General features: G+C 48.5%; 2 protein-coding genes across 3 annotated transcripts in view; one reads left to right on the top strand and one right to left on the bottom strand.

Annotated features, from left to right (window-relative positions):
• The window catches only part of MYO1A (myosin IA), a 331,231-nt gene that overhangs the window by 259,234 nt on the left and 51,467 nt on the right, over window positions 1-20,530 (bottom strand). The window lies entirely within an intron of this gene.
• Window positions 1,668-2,294, top strand: LOC138447957 (coiled-coil domain-containing protein 8-like). The gene has a single exon (XM_069604483.1). It carries the CDS (start codon window positions 1,668-1,670, stop codon window positions 2,292-2,294), a length of 627 nt encoding a protein of 208 aa, XP_069460584.1.

The following is a 20,530-nucleotide window of genomic DNA, read 5'->3' on the forward strand; positions in this document are numbered from 1 at the left end:
TGAATGACGCTGTACAATTTTTGATTTTGAATGATGATTTTATTTGAACATGAACATTGAATTACATGCAAGTGACTTTGTGAAAGTTAACATCATTGCTTTTTCATTTTATAGCTGTTTGTTAAAAAGCAGTAAAAGATGGCCGACAGGTTTTTATCAATGGAAGTGGCTCACGTACATGAACTGTGTGACTGATGACGGACTACTATACTATGTAAACAGCTTTTGCACAGGTACCAGCTGTGTGATCAAGTACCAAGGAGTGCCAAATCTGCCTCCCCGAGCCTTGGGCTTCAATAAACTATGTGTTTTGGGCCACTGTGTTTTGCCTTTCTACTTCGAGGTCTCTGGAGTGCGGTTTCTAGCCGCTTTGTGCGGCTTGTTCGAGATATATATTTATAAAACTTTAGTTAAGTGATAGTTACGATAAACTAGTTTATCACAACAAAACACATGACATTCAGTGGGTGCGGAAAGTGACAACAATCTTAACTCAGAGCCCCTGATGTCATTTATATCTCACTGTTTATTCCTGCTGTGATGTCATGCATGTACGTGCTCAGGGGATGGAGGGCTTCTGAATTAAGATTTTTGTCACTTCCCACTGATGCCAAATTACGTGGTGCGGCCCCATATCCATGGCATTTGACTGACGCCACTGTCCATGTTGCACCAATGATTTTAAAAGAGGGTTGGCCACTGTCCCGAGCTACTGGCCGAGGCACATTTCGCCCCCTCCCTGGTACCTAACCAGATCCGACTATCCATAGCCTAAAGGCATAGCAAGTCTAAATCCATCCTAAGTAAATTGGTTCCTCTAAACAGTCTCTTGACTAAAGTATTTTCACTGAATTTCAAGCTGTTTTTTGTAAAGCAGCGCCTGGCTGTGCCTTCTCTGCCTTTTATGGCACCCAGAAGGTTCAAACATGCACACAAGAAAAATACAGCAGAAATTAGTCAGGGAGAGCCTGTTCAGATAGTAGGGCCATAAAGGTGACTCATTCCTCAATGGCATGCACGGCCTTCATGTTCAGCTGATTAACCCAGGACTTCACCCTCAGGCAAGCGGGCAACTCCCGCAACTGGCTTTCAAAATGATACAAGGGATGAGAGGCAGTATGGAAAGGAGCGAGTTACTGTTTTGAGGGAGCGCGCCATGGGTTACAAGGTCTTTCTTTGGAAATGACGCAGCCATTTCACACGATTAGAGCAGGGGGCTAATCTAATGCAAACGCATATGCGATTACTAAGAGATTAATAGCCTCCCAGCACTGGAAACCACGAAGAGCACTTTTCATGTATGCACATACCACTGCTAATCCAAAGGCTCACAGCACTGCTAATCCAAAGGCTCACAGCACTGCTAATCCAAAGGCTCACAGCACTCCTAATCCAAAGGCTCACACGACTGCTAATTCAAAAAATCACACCACTGCTAATCCAAAGGCCCACATGACTGCTAATCCAAAGGCCCACATGATTGCTAATCCAAAGGCCCACACGACTGCTAATCCAAAGGCCCATACGACTGCTAATCCAAAAGATCACACGATTGCTGATCCAAAAGATCACACGACTGCTGATCCAAAAACTCACATGACTGCTAATCCAAAGGCCCACATGACTGTTAATCCAAAGGCCCACATGACTGCTCTCCAACGGCCTACATGATTGCTAATCCAAAGGCCCACATGACTGCTAATCCAGAGGCCCACACGACTGCTAATCCAAAAGCCCACACTACTGCTAATCCTAAAGCCCACACCACTGCTAATCCAAAGGCCCACATGACTGCTAATCCAAAAACCCACATGACTGCTAATCCAAAGGCCCACACCACTGCTAATCCAAAAACTCACATGACTGCTAATCCAAAGGCCCACGTGACTGCTAATCCAAAGGCCCACATGACTGCTAATCCAAAGGCCCACATGACTGCTAATCCAAAGGCCCACACCACTGCTAATTCAAAGGCTCACACCACTGCTAAACCAAAGGCTCACACGACTGCTAATCCAAAGGGCCACTTGACTGCTTATCCAAAGGCTCACACCACTGCTAATCCAAAGGCTCACACGACTGCTAATCCAAAGGGCCACTTGACTGCTAATCCAAAGGCTCACACCACTGCTAATCCAAAGGCTCATACCATTGATAATCCAAAGGCTCACACTGCTCCTAATCCAATGGCCCACACGGCTGCTACCCCAAAGGCCCACACGACTGCTAATCCAAAGGCCCACATGACTGCTAAACCAAAGGCCCACATGACTGCTCTCCAACGGCCTACATGATTGCTAATCCAAAGGCCCACATGACTGCTAATCCAGAGGCCACACCGCTGCTCATTCAAAATTACTAATCCAATCACCAACACAAGTACTAACCCAAAATCCTACATCATTTCTAATCCAATGGCCAGCATTGCAAATAATTCATCTGCAGACAGTCCACCTATGTGCCGCACATCAGAACCTATGGAAATGAGTGCAAAAGAGTTAATACAGGTGCGATAGCAAGAGCCAATTCATCAAAGACGTGAAAAAGATCAGCCACTTTGAGAGCTGGATATGGTTCAGTGGGTGGATCCTGGGCTCTTCCCTATGGCAGCCAGTCAGGTCCCCTATCCTTTGTCAGTGCAAACCCCTGCTGGGTCCAAAGAGATGATGGGAAAGGGGGACCAGAACCCCTTCCAACTATCAGTCTGAAGGACACCCAATAGGATAGGCCAAATGCTGAAAGGAAGGAAAGGCCACAGGACAAAAGCACCAGCATCCAAAAAGGAGTTTGCACTTGTAAATAGGAAACCAAGGTTCCGGGACAGCTCTAGGGGGACGGACGGAGCAACCAGCCAGTAAGAAACAGTCCCACAATGGGGGCAATGGCAGGAGGCAACTCGTGATGTCCCAAGACGGTGCTGTAGTGGGGTAGCAGCAAACCACCTGACTCCCAGGCCAAAAGGGCTTGTCGCCTCCAGGAAATTAGCCCTGGAGGATTTAACAGAGAGGCAGTGCAGCACAGGCCGTAGAACTGTCCCATCAGGGACCAGGCAGCCCAACCAGTAGACAGGACTCGGACTAAGAAGAGGTAGAGCCCAGCATTGGATTCTAGCAGCCGAAAAGAAAACCAGAAACATGGACAAAGGAACCAGGAAGTCAGTATATCCAAACCAGGTCCTCAGCAGCCACAGCCCATCTTCATCAGAAGTCTTCCACGAAAGCAGGTGCAAATCTGAGGAATAGACAGGCTCTCCCACTAATAAAACCTTCCCTCAGGGACTGGCCTAACCCAGCCCTCCAGTCACACCACAGGGCAGCACACACAAACGTTTTGCCAGCCAGCGACCCCGGCTGGCCCTGTAAACCACCAAAAGCACTGAACCTATATCAGTAAAACGATAATATTACCATGTCTTACTGTCCACATAGACAAACATACCACCCACAGCAAAAAGGCCAGGAGCAGGGCTTAAAAGTGCATTAGCAACAGGCACGTGGGTGGCAGTCAATCAGGAGGCAAGGAACGCAGGCTATTGGCAACCCGGGGAGCCAATAGCGTTAAGACCATCTCGGACCATGAGCCAATAACACCCGATCCGGCCCACTGGATTGGGTATTAACTCTTTCACTATTACTCCAATGGGTATTGCAAAGGTAAATTAGGCTATAAATCCAGGTAAACTGGATAGAGCCCTAACTAAATCAAAGCTGTCACAAGCCTACTCCACAACACATCCCTAGCATAATAGAATCTCCCTAGACCCAAAGGCCTCCCCCTACTGCCCCCCCACCACCTTGGTAGCCATATGGGCTACTGAAAGCAGCACACCAGAAAAAGGGGTTGCAGTAGTAGGAGGACCTCAGTAGAATTGCCTCTGGCTGCCAAAGAAAAGCAAAAAACCAAGGCAGTTAGATTAAGGTTTACGGGACCCAGAAAGTTAAGTAGCCAGAATACAAAGATTTTAATTCTGCCATAACAGCCCAGATCACTTTTTCTCTTTCAGACATATAGCAACCAAGTCACGAAAGAGATAGCATGTACAGTTCACTTTGAGGGGTATACTGCCCAGCTCACCTTCTCACATTAAGAAATAAAGTCCCCTGCTCACTGTCAAGAATATAATGCCAAGCTCAGTACCATGGATAAAGTGCCACTCATATTCTGATCCGAACCCCAGATTTTCCCATTGCTGGCTGGAATACCCTGCTGGGCAGGATTCATGCTTGCATATTGGGGTGCTGCAGGTGTGACAAATCAACTTCCGGGGCACCAGTGGTCATGAGATGAATAGTGGTTTCTAAACCATCAATCAGCCCCACACCTCTAGTACACCGTTAGGGATCCAAACAGATTGGAAGCACAAGCAAATTATAAACCTCCTTGTCCAATTTTGATAACGTGGACAGAACAGCAGGCTTATCTCCACATGGTTGTGGATCATAGGTTAGTTGCAACACAGCGAAAATACAATTATGGCCCAATGATAAAAGGGACTATCCAGTCAAGGTTGTATAAACATGTCTACGTTACTATTATTCAACAGACAGTTCTACCACACTACAAAATAGAACCCATCCTGTAAAGGAATCCAGAGGACAGATAGTTTCAAGAAGGAAAAGGGATGCACTCTGGATACTGACGGGAGGGTTGCCTGTAAAATAATTAATCGTAATAGCTCAAGGATACTTGGTTTCAGCACAAAGGCAGCCATGGGTCGTAAAATGTTACTGGGGGCCTTCGGAGAAGGACCAGGCGGTCAGAACCACAATGTACCTTGTGCTTGTAGAAATTCTTGGTGCTCGACGGGGTCGAGTCGGTTTCAGGGCACCATCCAGCTCCTGTGACAGAGTTCAGGACTGGGGACCATGGCGGCAGGTATCAGGCAGCAGGCAGTTCAGTGAGCGAGGCAGGACGGATGGCTGCAGGCTAGCCTACACGGCAGCTCAGGGTCAGGAATCGTTCTCAGTGCTGGCGCCAGTGGTTCTGAAGCACTGGTTGAGGCGTCTCAGACGGTGTGAGCGACTGCGGCACAACAGTCAGTGCTGCAGCCGGTGGCAGCTCAAGGGGCTGGACTGGCTCTAATGTCCTTTAAGGCAGACGCTGGTTGATGCTTGTTGATGCACTCCTTCTAGCTTCTTCGATGCCCTTGTGTCGTCCTTTAAGGCAGATGGCCCAAAGCTGAGGAGAGCATTGCAGGCAACCGCTTTGTACTTGGTTTGGTTCAGAGACTCTCTGGCACTTCCCACCTAAGAAGCTTGCTTGCAGAGCCTAGCAGGGAACGCTGTGTGCTGGCTGGGTACTGGTTATGGAGTTGCTGGAGGGTCCTCTGGATTCAGTATCTCTTTCTGTTTCCTGGGAGATGTTTAGGGGCAGGATCTTGCTTCCCTCTTTCGAAATTCTGGCCTTCCTTCACTGGCGGAAGCTGTAGGCAGACTGTACCTTCAGCCAGTGTCCAATGCCGGGTTCTTCTTGTTACTCCTTGCAATCTTCAGATCTGCCCAAAAGAGGGACTCAGCCATCTTTTGAAGCCAAATGGGCCACAGTGATTGGTGTAGGCTAGGCCTACCTTAATGGCCCAATCCTGTGTCCCCACCAACAATCTCCTGTTTGCCTTAAGGCATCATCACCAGAGTGCTTTGCAACAGAAAATGTGAAGGGGTGAAAACATATAATAGCAAGTCCCACCCATCTTCCTGTCTGTTGTGGATCAAAGGGCCTCTCTAGTTAATGGAACTCTCTGTGGTACCTCATTAAAGCGACAGGTCCCTCTTGAAGCTGCGGTGAGAACAGATTTTCTGCTTACATCAATCCACATACTAGTACCTTCTGAATGGGGTCCCCCTGGGCGGGTTGCCTACTGGTAACATATAGTCCCAGACATGACAGGTCTCTGCCCTTGATACTGAGAGGCGGGAGTTGGCTTCAAGTTGACACAGTGCATATCAAAAGTTGTTGGGTTTCCTGTCTCCTTTGTTAAACCTCTGCAGCCAGGCCTCATATGGTCCTATTTGGAGAATACTCTATTAGTATGTTAATTATGTTAATTGTTGCCACCATCTGAAGGTAAACAAACAGACAGGGTGGATCCATGGCAGGAGGAAGATTTTAGCCCTCCCCCTTCTGTGATGCATCATGTACTTCACCTGTCAGATCCCAACTAAATATGACAGACAGGACTGCGCTTGGTGGCTGTGTCCACCCAGAGTACACGGGTCTATGTGTATGTCGTGCAGTGAGCATAGGAAAATGTGTGTAGATTACCCCACACATTTTCCAGAGGTTTACCTACAATCATTCAATTTCATTTGAAATTTAAAAAAAGCCCAGGCGAGTGCACACCTGCCGTGCGGATGGCCGAATTTCTCACACCTTGTCCTCTCAGCTCTCTCTAGGACCTCCTTATGTCCCAGGACTTTCAGCCTTCTTGTGACCTTCTTTAGCTTCTTCTGCTGTCAGCCAGTGCAACCTTCCAAGACCAGCTTTCTGTCTCCAGTGGCTTCTCCCAATCTTGCTTTATTGCTCTTCCTCTCTGGATATGCTCAGAGTGACTGGACTCCTGGCGTTGCCTGTTAGAGTCTTTGATTTGGTTTCCTGGGATGGGCCTTTCTAAGTGGACTTGGCGTTTGGGGACACGTCTTCTTCTCTTTCTCCATCTTTCTTATAGGTTTGGTTGTTCAGTGAGGCTTTAAGAAGCACAAAAGACATTGTTTAAACAGGTGGCAGCCCTACCTCTTCACCGTGGCTTGCGACATTCCTCTGTGTCCTCTTGGCATCACCAGTGGTCTTGGAGGGTCCACCAGCTCCCATGCCTCCAGTCTCCTCCACACTGGCTTCTTCTTGAAGCCAAGAGTGCTTAAGATATATCCTTTTCCAAAGTGCTGTTCTTTTCTCTCATGAGATGAGAGACTCCAACATGTCCACGCTGGTCGCAGTCTCCACAGCAATGATGCAGAGTATTCTTCTCAGTTGGGGCTCGCACGTCAAATGCTGTTCCCCTCAGACAGCGGCACGGGCAGCCAAGCACGGTTTTTCAAATGACCAGGGACTGGGTTCTAAGGAATGCTGGCAGTGCTGGGTTGAATATGAAGCAGCAGTCACTGGCCTCAACCAGCATAAGGGAACAGGTCATAGGTAGACCCTCTCTTCATCCAGTGGGGTACCACAATCCCACATGCTTGATAGGTAAACAGGGAAGTTCGCACTGGCCTCCGGGCCAGGTAAAAGAAAAGGTTTCAGGGACAGCGGGGGAGGGAGTAAAGGGGGCCACCACCCATTGGATCTGCAAGTTCAGAGGCTAGCACCCTGGAACGGGAGGATATGGAATCAGGGGGTTTGCTCTGAGGAGCCTACCCTTGGCTGCCTCCATGTAGCGCTGGTTTGAAGGCTGTGCTCAGCTAGCTCTCCTGGCCCTCAGATTCACTGCCAGGCCTTGGAACGGCTTCAGACCTCTGACTTGGTCACAGAGGGCATCCTGCTTGTGCACCCACCCTTAAAGGTGTGGGCATAACACTATCCAACCTGTAACCTACTTCTAGGAAGCAGACCTGCTGTAGTCATATGCAGCAGAATAACCCCTACTCCTGCCACGTGCGCGTCCCTGTGAAGTGGAGACCATGTTCTGGGACTGGACTGCAAGAATCCTTATGTGGGCCCACCCAGAGGCGAAGTGGTAACATCCCTGTGCAGGCTAATCTGCATCACCCAAGGGGTGACGCCTCGTTCCCATGCACCACAGCTACTTTTCATTCCCTGAGTCCCCAGGGGCTGGAAGAATGACCCCCGTGAAGAGCTGGAAGGAGTCTGCCGGGCTGCACAATTCTGCGGAAGCTGCCACCAGCTCCACAGTATGGATGCCACTCCACCCCCAGCGTGCCCCAACACCAATCCACTTCTATGCGCCCTGACCAGCCTCAACCAACCCCCTACTCCCAAACAGACCTCTCTATAGCTTTAGCAACCTTTTTCTTCGCAGCATGCTCTAGATGACAAAGGGGGTCCTCAGCAATGGGACCACCACACGCCTCTACCCAGCCCCCTCAAGCCATATTCAGACTGGGTCCAGTAGTTTTACCCGGTCAAATAAGTCTTGTTTTGGACTTTTAGCATCAAGCATGCCTGTGGGGTCCCACTGGAATTTATTCTTGACAGCTGGCCTTACCTTGACTCCCAATGGCAATTATTTTCTATGGAAGAAAAGGCCACATAGGTTTTCCAATAGTTCCATACGGAAAACCTATTTCTGTTCTGAATTATGCATTTTGTTTTAGTGGCTAAAAAGTTATCGTATTTTAACGAACAATAAAGTAAAGCAACCCCACGTTAAAAGTTGACACACTTTTTAAAGTGCTTTAAACTTTTAAACCAGTCACTCAATGTGGGCCGGGCTTTCCCGTTTTCCAATGTAGCACTTTGGTGTAGTTCCTCCCTGCGCCCCTATCAAGCTTTGTGCGTGCACTTTGGGACCCAAAGCGGAATCCTTGAAATCCCACATCCAAGTGAATTTAAGGATTAAGGGTAGGAACATCAGGCCAGGAAGAACAGTCCAAATCAGAAGAGCAAACATTTGAATGGCAGGCAGGCGGGGCGAGGGAACAGATCCTCATCTCCCACTAAATGATGCAAGATGGCGACGAGTCAGGATCCACTATTCCACGTTAGCCTTCCTTGGATGCAGATGCAAGGCCATAGATGTCACCCAGTTGACTGAGTTTTTCAGTCACCTTCATAAAATGTAATTTTGCTCTCTGTCTCCCACATTAAAACTGAGAGTCTGGGGGACACCTACGAATCATCATCAGCTGCTACTTCCAGGAAGTGAGCAACTGCTCCAAGTTAAAGGTGTGCGTTCCAAACCTTACATGTGTGGCTTTCTGGTAACCACGAGACACCCATAAGCAGGTCCCTCTCACTCAACCAATATCTTGAGTTCAAAATGTCTTGTCCCGCAACTACCCTCCTCCCACTCCCAGAGGCACCTAACCGTGTATGCTCAGGTATCACCTAAATATGGCTCTGAAGGGCTCCCGAGTGGTCACCCCAGTGATCGTCCTCAGAGGTGGATCGCCCACCTTGCGGGACAAGAAACCAGGACAGTCTCGGAAAAACCAGGACATCTGGACACCCCTCCTGGTGAAGTCAGAACTGACTGGAAGAGTGGCCACGGTTGAAAGGAGGGGGCAAAGACCTTTGCTGGGCAGTCAGTGGTAGGGTAGTTGGCTTCTTCCTCCCCTCTACTACTTGTCACTCAAGGCGGTCACTGGGATCTGTGGGATCCCTGCAGCTTGTCTAGGGCGCAGGATGAATGCATCCTCAGGGGTTGTGTACTGCCACATGGGGCAGCGAGTTGGCCAGGGAGGCAGTCACTGGGGTCTAGGATCCCTGCAGTTTGTCTAGGGCGCAGGATGAATGCATCCTCTGGGGTCATGTGCTGTCACATGAGGCAGGGAGTTAGGCAGGGAGGCAGTCACTGGGGTCTGGGATCCCTGCAGCTTGGCCAGGGGGCAGGATGAATGCATCCTCTGGGGTCGTGTACTGCCACATGGGGCAGGAGGTTAGGCAGGGTGTCCAGATGTGTCGCTGGCCTCCGAGCTAGCAACCTGATCATCCGGATAGCCTGCGTTGTTGTCCCCAGTGACAATGGTGGCTTCCTGGTGCATGACTGGGGGATCAGGGATGCAGTGGCGGATGGGCCAGAGAAGTGGGCCTACCAGTGAACCAGATGGCTACAGAACGCATGCCAATATGACCTGTATCAGTCGGGAGATGCTAATCTAGTCCTGTTTATTTCTTTGCATTTGGGTACTTGTAGTCTTGAATTTTCCATTATAAATCTCAAACTTCATGTCGCAAAAATAAAGTGGAAAAAAGGAGGGTCCCACAGAAACTGCTGCGATCGTGTGGGTTGCAGGGGTAGGTAGCTCGCAGGGCTTAGGAGGGGCAGTGGTCACGCCAAGTTGTTTAACACCATTACAACAGTAGAATCAGAGAGTTTTGGGGGACTCCAGGGTGCAGTTCCTAGTGGATAAAGAGGTTTGAGCCCCGGCTTTGGAGGTACACACACAGCAGAAACCAAGTGGAATTAGCAGGGATGGAAGGTCTTAAGAGGGAACGGACTTGACATGGTTGCCACTCAGTTTGTAACTATTGCACCTCTATTATCTGGCTGGTCCACCTTAGTATGGCATATTCCCAGGCAAGTGAAGGAGCGAATTTGGCAAAGGGAATATTTCGATATATTCTCGGTTTTGCCAGTTGAGAAAGCAGGTCCTGACTTTACCGTTAACAAGGAGGAGAATAAGAAGAGGCAAAAAAGAAATAGGCCTGAGGAGAACATTTTTAATTGGAAGAAGGCTTTCTCTTTGTTGGCAGCGGTTTTGTTGGAAAGATATCCTGAACAGGGGCTGGCCTTATGGAAATACAGGGATATTATTGTAAATGAGCAAAGGAAGTACGGCTCCTCTGGCTGGATAGATTATGACAGGAATATTAGGTCTAAAATGGCAATGGTGCCCGATATGACATGGGATCAGAAGGACATGGAAGGTTGGGTGTCATTCATGGGTGGCAAGTACAGGGCCTGTAAACCAAGTTTTGAAGCGTCAAAAGGTACAAGGAAGCCTTGGTATGGTAAGTATGAGCACAACCAGAAAACCGATTGGCGGCCCTTTCAGCGAGGTCGCTCGGCACAGAGGGCTAATGAGCACGCACACAGGGCTTTTTCTGTGGGACGGGCCTAAATATCATTTAACAAAGGGTCTTTCAGCTGGGGCGCCAGGTGCAGATTTCAACACCAATGCTCTAAATGTGGGGGAAGAGGGTAAAACAAAGTGCCCAATAGTAAGTGGGAGAAAAGGCCCTCCCCTGTGGACAGGGTATTTTTGCAGGAATTTGTACAATCTGAAAAATAAGGAGCGTGATTTATTGTTTGAGGGATTTATGGGGTACCACTGACGGGTCAGGTGGCCAAAAACCTCCCCTCTGCACTTCAACAACCACAAGTGGTGAGCAAAATAATGCAGAACTGGAACTGGGCCGGGTGGCTGACCCATACCCCCCAGGCCCTCCACCTTCCAAATGTAATAGTTTCCCCATTGGGCATTGTGCTCAAGAAGGAGCAGGGCAAGTTCAGATTGATCCACAAACTGTCATACGCAAAAGGGGACTCGGTTAACGATTGGCTATATCAGGACCACTGGTCAGTGTATTATGTGTCCTTTGACCTGGCCATGGTTATGGTGGCCGGCATGGGCAAACTGGCACTCTTGGCAAAGTTAGATATAGAATCTGCATTCCACCTCCTACCTGTACACTGAGACAGTTTTCATCTATTGGGATTTCAATGGGATGGCGGTTTCTACATTGACAAATGCATGCCACTGGGTATCTTTGTCTCTTGCACACTATTTGAAGCTTTGAGCACATTTTTAGGGTACGACTTTCATTTTTAGAATGGGTGGCGGGCAGGGTAGAGCCTCGGGGAAGCATAATCCATTGTCTGGATGATTTCCTGTTTATGGGTAGAGAAGGGTCAATGGACTGCGCTCATGCGCTATCTTCCTTTAAAAACCTGATGGACCATTGGCCATCAGGGGCGCACGGATGGGTTTTGACTCCGTGTGAGCTCCGCGACTCTGGGTCCCTAAGATGGCTTGAGCCCACCTTATGACCCCCCGAGACCCAAACCCGCTGTGGTGCTGTCTGAAGACCCCCCACAACCTGGAAAAAAATCAGATCAAAATCAGCCCCTGGAAACCCCCAAAACTGGTCCCTGAGATATACGACATGTAAAGGAGCTCTGTGGCCCCTCTGCATACGAAGAGGCCTGCGCAATCGCCGTAGGAGGATCCTGGGCCCGTGGAACGAAGGGAACCCGGAAACACCTTGCCTCCCATGTGAATGTTTTCATCTCTCCCGGCGCTTCACCGCAAACAATAGAAGAGCCACCGGTGATGCGACGGACGCATCCGCCACGAGAGACATTGGAGAAGGCATAAAACTCGCCTTCCATTGGCAGACGGTTGGCGGCCGCCCCCGCCTCACCACCCGTAAGGCCGCGCGTGAAGGGTAATACCACTGCGCTACTAAGGACTCCCCAGTGCCTTTCACTGCGGATCACGTGGCATGCTGGTGCTGGGATCGGCCCAACGCACATCCACTTTGCACCCCTGATACATCCTCAGTATTTTCCCCTGCAGACTACGTGGTCACGAACCGGAGCTCCCCCTTCCTCTCTCCCTGGAGTGCTCCGTTTGAGGCGTGTGAGGCGCGAGTGGCTTCCCAAACACAGAGCCTTACAGACACAGAATCCAGCCTAACAGACATTCGCTCTGTACCCCCACTGAATCCCCGGCACTCTCTACTGCAGATCACGAGGGTGGCCTCCACGGCACGGAACCTTACCAACGTGGGGCTGGTGGCTTGTATTCAAAGGAGGGTGCACGCCCTGGAGGCCCCATACACATCAGAACCAGCGCATGAAGGAAACGGAAGACACATATAAGAAAAGGAACGGATGAAAAGGGAGAAATAAGAAGAGGGAAAGAGAAAAGAGAAAAGCGGTTGGAGAAAGACATAGTAAATAAAGGACAAATCTACAGATACCCAGGTGCACAGCCCCACATCTAATCATAACAAACAAGGCTCAGGGGGTCCTCAGCAGACAGCCAACGAATGCCCTGGCATCCCCAGCCATACCTAAGCATACCTGAAGTTTCAGAGGCCTCGTGTGCCTCTGCTGGAGTGACTGCCACCGCACATATCGAACTGAAGCCTTCCACTGGAAAGATATTTGCTGTACCCGGAAGAGAATTCAGGGACGCCCCCCCCTCACCCATACATCTGCTTGGGGACCATATTGAGAATACGTACACCCGTGGGAGAGAATATTTCACCCCGCTACCGCACCCCATAATCACCTAACGATATTGCCCGGATACAAGTTCCCAGCCAACGTGGGACTCGAGGTCACCACTTATGAACACTGAATCCTGAACCCCATAGAGACTGGGAAGCACATTCAGGATCCCTGCAGGCCTGAAACTCCATCGAAAGAATTCCTGGAGACCTACTTACACTTGTGTACCCTGCGCACTCTCTGTCCATCACCAAGTGCCACAGGAACCCGTCTCCCAACGCGCAATAATTTGAACACGACTGCGAGCAGTACAGTACAGAGGGTTGGGCCCCCGACTCACGGGCGTGTGCCTCCTCTGCCCTGCTCTCCATCTCCGTACCGGACACCATCAGTGCTATCACGGAAGCCTCATAGATCCTATGGACATAAAAGAGAAACTAGCCTCATTCACCTACGCCCCGACGTCCACCAAGAACTGCGACTCCAACATGGTGAATAAAGACAGCCCAACGAGTGAATCAGCGGCCACCAAAGGAGACATTGCCTCCTTACTAGGTGAAATAAAAAATATGGGTGCCAGTATTGGCTCAAAAATAGACAAAATCACGCAACGCCTAGACACCCTGGAAGCACAGCTTGACCACCGGATGGCGGAATTGGAACAACGGGAAGACATTTTCAAACTTAAACTCGACGACTTAGAAAACAGGGAAAGCCGAAACAACCTGAGAATTTTCGGCATCCCGGAACGAGAGGGGGAGACGGAGAGCGACTTGAGGAATACCCTACACAACATCATCAAACTCCTAGTCGCTGATGACCCGATCGACGAACCCAAAATGGAGAGGATACATAGAGCTGGAGGTCCTCCAGGCGGACCGAGATCGGTACTTGCCCGGTTCCATCGCTTTCAGGACAGGACCAGGATTCTCAAAAGGGCGAGGGCTAGTGACTCGATCACTCTGGGAGGTGCACAGATCTCAATATATCAAGACCTATTGTCTATGACGCTGGCACTCCAACGGATGTGCGGACCTCTTACTAAACACTTGAAGGAAAAGGACATAAGATACAGGTGGGGCTACCCCTTTTCCCTCTCCTTCGAATACAATGGCAACAGAATCAAGTTAGGCTCAGAAAGAGAAATCAAGGCATGTATCTCAGACCTCCATGGGCCGTGTCCTGAAGAAAATGATTCAGAAGGACCACGGCGGGGACACAGAGGATGGCAAACACAAGGTCCCAGAAGAAAATGAGTGAAAGGCTCGAGGAAATTCCGAAGAAGTAACACCCCTCCAGGGGGAGAGAACAGATGATCCGCAGCTTTGGTAAGAAGGCTCTTATTCCATTACACAAGTTAATGACCTAAATGGAGAAAGAAGTGCAGGCTTACAATAAAGACGGGTCATGGACATGAGGGGGGGTTTGAAATGGGGCTCAATCAAGACTGAGATGTTATGTTAAGTAAAGGGACGTGAAGTAATGGTCCCCACAGGTGGTTTGATGCAGGGGCAGAGTTTCTACCTTGGTTCGATCGAACGCCACCAAATTGGGAAGGGTGGGGGGAGGGGGAGCTGGGCGGATGGGAAACGGGTTAATGTTGTGGCAACATTGATGATAACTCAGATCATCCAAGATATTTTGGGACTTTATGTACATACTACCTACCTGGCATGGGTCACAAATTTGCACCCAATAAACTCTAAAAATGGCACCGAATGAATAGCAGAAGTGGAAGAACTCCCTTAGGATGGGAACACTTAATGTGAAAGGACTAAATTTGCCAACCAAGAGGACACTGGTGGCCAGGAAATTTCAGAGATATCAAATTGACATTCTTCTCCTACAAGAGACAAAGTTTGTTAAAGGGGAAGAACAATGTATTATTGGGAAAAGAGGGGGAATGAAGTTCTGGGGTTCTGGGCCACTCAGGAAGGGAGGTGTGGGTATCCTGATCAAGAAGGGAATCAATCTAGAAGTAGACAAAACATGGTCTGACGTAAGTGGGCGTGCCCTTCTGATTACTGGGAGCATTGCAAAGGTGAAAGTAACGATTGCAGTGATATATTCCCCTAACATCGGACAGGTCAAGTTTTTAGAGAAGACAATACCCAAAATAATGCTGGAAGCCTCAGGCCATATCGTTCTGGGAGGTGACTTTAACCAATGGGCAGACCCAACCACAGACTGGAACCCGGGCAATCCCGAAACAAGAAATCAAATCAGAGGTGATCGCACTGAACTACTCGATATAATGGAGATGTATGATTTAAAAGACTTGTGGAGAATCAAACATCCTAATGAAAGGGGTTATACATTCTACTCCAATCCGCACAAAACATTCACCCAAATTGACTATATATATCTCACTAAGAATCTCCTCGATACCACAACACTCTCAGAAATTATACTGATAACATGGTCAGACCATGACATGGTCATGATAGACATAGAATGGATAGACCTACCCGTCTCTGGAGGGAAGTGGCGATGTAATGAAAGTCTGTAGAAAGATGCGGTCTTTAAGTCTGAAATTAGTGAATACTTCAAAATGAACGACAATGGTGAGGTGTCGAAACAAACAATATAGGAAGCGGGTAAAGCCACCTGGAGAGGTATCCTCATAAGTGAAGGGTCTTCCAAAAAAAGAGAGCGAAAGATCATAGAACATAGACTCAGATCTGAAATATGCCAAATGGAGAACGACATAAGGAGAAACCCAAATATTGACCAAGACAAAATAAATGCATCACAATGCAAAAGGGAGGAGCTACGACTATTAGAACATGAACAAATAGTACGCAAACTCCGATTCCTCAAACAAAAATGTTATGAAAAAGGGGACAAAGCTGATGCCCTACTCGCTGCTAGGCTCAGAGAGCAAAGGGCAGAGCGAAGAGTGGAAGAGCTAATTGAAGAAAATCCCCCAATATCATGCACCCCCACACCATTCCCGAGAGTTTTGCTGACTTTTATGAGAAACTATACACCTCTGAAGTGAGTCCTGAGTGAACAAATACAGATCACTACCTATCCTCGATTGATATGCCTAAAATATCACACACTGAAGCCGAACTCTTGGAATCCCCAATATCAGAAACTGAGGTCCAAGATACAATTAAAAGACTAACCATGGGTAAATCCCCCGGAGAAGACGGCTACACCGCCAGGTTCTACAAAACCTTCAGCGCACAGCTTACGCCGTTCTAGACAGAACTATTTAATGAGATAATAGAAACAGGGGAAGCCACCGACTCTTTCACAAGAGCGCTAATAACGGTGATTCCTAAAGAAGGGAGAAACCCTAAATACTGTGGATCATACCACCCCATCTCCCTACTTAACCTCAACGCTAAAATCTATACCAGAGTACTAGCTGCTCGATTAGAGGTACTGATGCCTCACCTCATACATAATGACCAGGTCGGATTTATATTGGGTAGGCAAGGGGCGGACACTATGCGCAAAACACTCCACCTTGTCCATTCAGCACACACACTACCTGGCGACCCCACCCTACTGTTAATAGACGCAGAAAAGGCTTTCGACAGAGTGGAGTGGGAATTCCTGAGGGCAGTCCTGCGTAAAGTGGGAATAGGGCCAAAATTTAGGAAAGGAATACAGGCAGTATACACATCCCCGAAGGCTTCAATATTTGTAAATGGAGAATATTCCAGATGGTTCGAAATGGGACGTGGAACTAGACAGGGATGCCCCCTTTCTGCAATCCTATTTGCGCTTTCCCTGGAACCCCTGGCCCAAAATATGAGGACTGACCCTAAGATAAAAGGTATGCGGTTGGGTACGAGAGAATAAAAGATAGCACGCTACGCAGATGATATATTGTTGCACATAACCAACCCCTCTGCATCTGTCCCCCATGCCCTCCATTTATTAGAGGAATATGGGCAACTTTCAGGGTTCAAAGTGAACAAGTCCAAATCGATATTGTTTCCTTTACAAGGAACAAACGAGGAGAATGAAACTAAATTTCTGCCCCTAGGCCTCAAGCTCGAGCATTCTACACTGAAATATCTGGGTATACATATCACCAAAACTCTGACGGATTTATATGAAGCCAACTTCCCTCCCCTCCTCCAGAGCTTCTCAGCTGACCTAAAAAGGTGGAACAAGTTTACGATCTCATGGTTGGGACGGGTCAACACCATTAAAATGGTATGTCTTCCCCGGTTCCTGTACCCCTTCCAGATGCTACCTGTTGAGATACCAAAGGGATTTTTTCAGGAAGCTAAGAGAATAATGGCGAGGTTCCTCTGGCAGGGAAGAAGGGCGAGGATCGCGTACAAAATTCTGACACTCCCCAAAGACAAAGGAGGAGTAGGCCTCCCTGACCTATGAACATATTATAAAGCATCCCAATTACGTATCCTCATCCCACACTTACGTGATCATAAACATCTTCAATGGGTTCACATGGATAATCACTACTCTCCCCAGCCACAGTATCAGAATGGCTGTGGACTCCACGCAAAAGAGTTCAACGTAAAATCAGAGACCACCCAATATTGAGTACCATCTGGAACAAATGGCAACCAGGTAAAGAGATGCGTAAGATCACCACATGGCCATCCCCACTCAGCCATCTCTGGTCTCCTGGCATTAACGACCACATACCCAATGAAGGAAGATTCCAATCTTGGTACTAGGCAGGCCTGGAACGGGTGGGGCAGTTACAGAAAAAAGACATGTTCATCCAACTACCGGAACTAACTGAAGCCCTAGGAATACGCCCACTATCCACCTTCCAATATATCCAGATAAAAGGTGTCCTAACGAAACCCGAATGGAAACCCAAGTTGGTAAGGCATCTCACTCCGTTCGAAAAACTCCTAGACTCTAAGTCCGAAATGAAAGGTTTGATATCTGTAATGTACAAAGAGCTAATTGAGGCCGGGGATGGATCCATGGAGCAACTTAGGAGCAGGTGGGAAAAAGATATAGGAGGCGAGATAAACCCCGACCAGTGGGAAACAATGTGTAAAGCTGCATCCAAAACGTCCATATCAAGCCAAGCCAAAATAAATTACACGCCATTAAACTCCTACACAGATGGCAATACGATCCGCTCAGGCTGTCCAAAATGTTCCAGACAACGAGCCCAAGATGTTGGAGGGAATGTGGTGAGGTAGCTGGCATATGTAGTGGTCCTGCCCATACATAAAGGTGTTTTGGGAGGAGGTCCTGGGGTGGATAAAGGAAATTGATGGCATACAAAGAGGCATCGACACCCTCTTAATTCTGTTTGGCCTATAAAAGGACAAGGACGACTGGATCAGACTGAAAGGACAGGTCCCACAGCTACTGCTAGTGGCCCGCGCGCTGCTGGTAATAAAATGGAAATCCAAAACAGTACCGAGTAAAAAGGAATGGATCAATTTGGCAACTAACATCTATACAATGGAAATGATCACCGCTTCCTTACACAACAAAGCATCGCAATGTGAGATCTTATGGTTGGATTTTCGAGACAAACACCTCTCAGTGGCCACAGAACTTCAAACTGAGGAAACCCTAAGATCTTAACGCATGCCAGTGAACATACAAATTGACATACTGAAACGTGCAGACCCACTACTCAAGGAAATACCACAGCGATAGATCTACAACCACCCTTTCCACACGCATCAAAATGGAAAGATGACTTTTTGATGTTCGCCCAACCATCGGGGTGTGGGGGGTGGGCAAGGGTTATGTTTTGTTACCTGTTACACCTAAAGAATGGAGAAGAATATGAAGATGATTTAAAGTATAAAAGGAACTAAACCTTTGCTCTTTTGATGTAACCATGTGCTAATATGCAGATACTATGTAATGTATACTATCCTTGTTTAAATAAGAAAAAAAAACCTGATGGACAGGATGGGCATTCCGCTAGCACCGGACAAAAAACAAGCACCGACCGAGGTATTAACCTTTTTAGGAATTGAAATAGATACAAGAAAGGGTACTTGCAGGTTGCCATGGGAGAAAGTACATGAGCTGATTTCTGAGATAGAGAGCAACATATCAAAGGACAGGACACCTTTGGTAAAAGTCCAGCAATTGTTGGGGAAATACATTTTGCTTCCAGAATTATTCCCGCAGGCAGGGTATTCGCCCACAGGTTGGCAAGGGCAACAGCTGGAGTTTCACAGACACCTCACCATAAGCTTGAGCCAGCTGGGGTCAAGCTTAAAAGAAGATTTATGACTGTTCCGGTCATCCCTCTTAAGGTTTAATGGGGTGCAGTTATGGAGAACCCTGTGGCAAACAAGTGGAGAATTACAGATGTACTCAGATGCATCAGGTAATGAGGGTTTTGGGGTAATCCTGGGCCAGGAGTGGTGAGCACAGAAATGGCCAACCCAGTGGCGCAAGAAGGGGAGGGCAAAGAATATCCTGGCACTAGAGGTCTTCCCTGTTGTCATAGCGCTCACCTTGTGGCCTAAGGAATTGGAAAACATAAGGGTGTGTTTTTGGTCTGACAACAAAGCAGTGGTTCAAGCCCTACATTTACAGTCTGCTTCATGCCTGGCTGTTCTAAACCTCACGAGGAGATTGGTTGAGATCTGCTTGCACAGGAATATCGAGTTTAGGGCTCAGCATGAGCAGAGTGTTAATGTTGCCGCTGACGCTCTTTCTCGTTTTCAGTGGCGCGAGATGCGGGAAGCACATCCTACTGCCAAGAAGGAGGGGAGCAGTTCAAGCACGAGTGGTGGCAGCTGGTGTCGTGGACAAGGCGCTCTGGGACTTGGAGGAGCGATCGCTCACACCAGGCACTAGGTCCAGGTATCAGCAGGGCTTCGGTAAGTTTTGAGTGTCTCGAGAGCATTGCAGAAAACAGACTGTGCACCGGAAGAGCAGGTGCATGCATTTGTATTGTGGGCACACAGGGAAGGAAAGAGCAGGAGCTGGGCAATGGGGCACCTGGCAGCCATAGCCTTTTACTACAAATTAAGAGGAAAAGGTGACCCCATAAAACGTTTTGTGGTATGCATGGCGTTGAAGGAATGGTGCCGGTTAAAGGGACCCAAGCAGGATGGTCAGAAACCCATCGACTTTGATTCATTGCAATAATTATTGCACATCCAGCCCAGGGTATGCACAGATGAATTTGAGGTGGCATTATTTAGCGTGGCATACGGACTGGCATCTTTTGGTGCTTTTTGCGACAGCAAATTAGTGTCAGCTGGCAGGCGGGACCAGTTGGGGAAGGCCCTCGTCTTGGATGATATTGAGTTTGTGTCGAGGGTTGACAGTGAGTGGCTGAGGATCAAGTTGAGGCAATGTAAGACTGACCAAGGGGGTAAAGGAAAGTGGGTTGTTATGTGAGGGCCTCCCAGCAGTGACAGCTTTCCAGTCTTGCTCCTGATGTCCTCCTTGACAATCAGGCCCCAGCAGCCAGGCCCCCTACTGATGCATGCTAGTGGAGCGCCCTTGACCAACTACCAATTTAGAAAAATTCTGTCTACCATACTGGGAGCTGTGGGAATACATGGTATGGGCTGGTCCCCCCACAGTTTTCGGATAGGTGCCAACACCACTGCCTTTATGCAAGAGATGCCCGCACCTGCAATTTAGAAAATAGGGAGATGGGTTTCAAACCGCTACCAACTCTATGTGAGGCCGCAGAGCAAGCCTGACCTCACTTGGAGTACTGAGCAGAGGGAGGAATCA

Source organism: Ambystoma mexicanum, chromosome 3q (assembly GCF_040938575.1).
Source record: "Ambystoma mexicanum isolate Mex_15411 chromosome 3q, UKY_AmexF1_1, whole genome shotgun sequence".
Taxonomy (NCBI): Eukaryota; Metazoa; Chordata; class Amphibia; order Caudata; family Ambystomatidae; genus Ambystoma; species Ambystoma mexicanum.

Bases quoted from the DNA above. Each gene is read 5' to 3' on its own strand.
- LOC138447957 (XM_069604483.1), top strand. From the start codon at position 1,668: ATGATTGCTAATCCAAAGGCCCACATGACTGCTAATCCAGAGGCCCAC.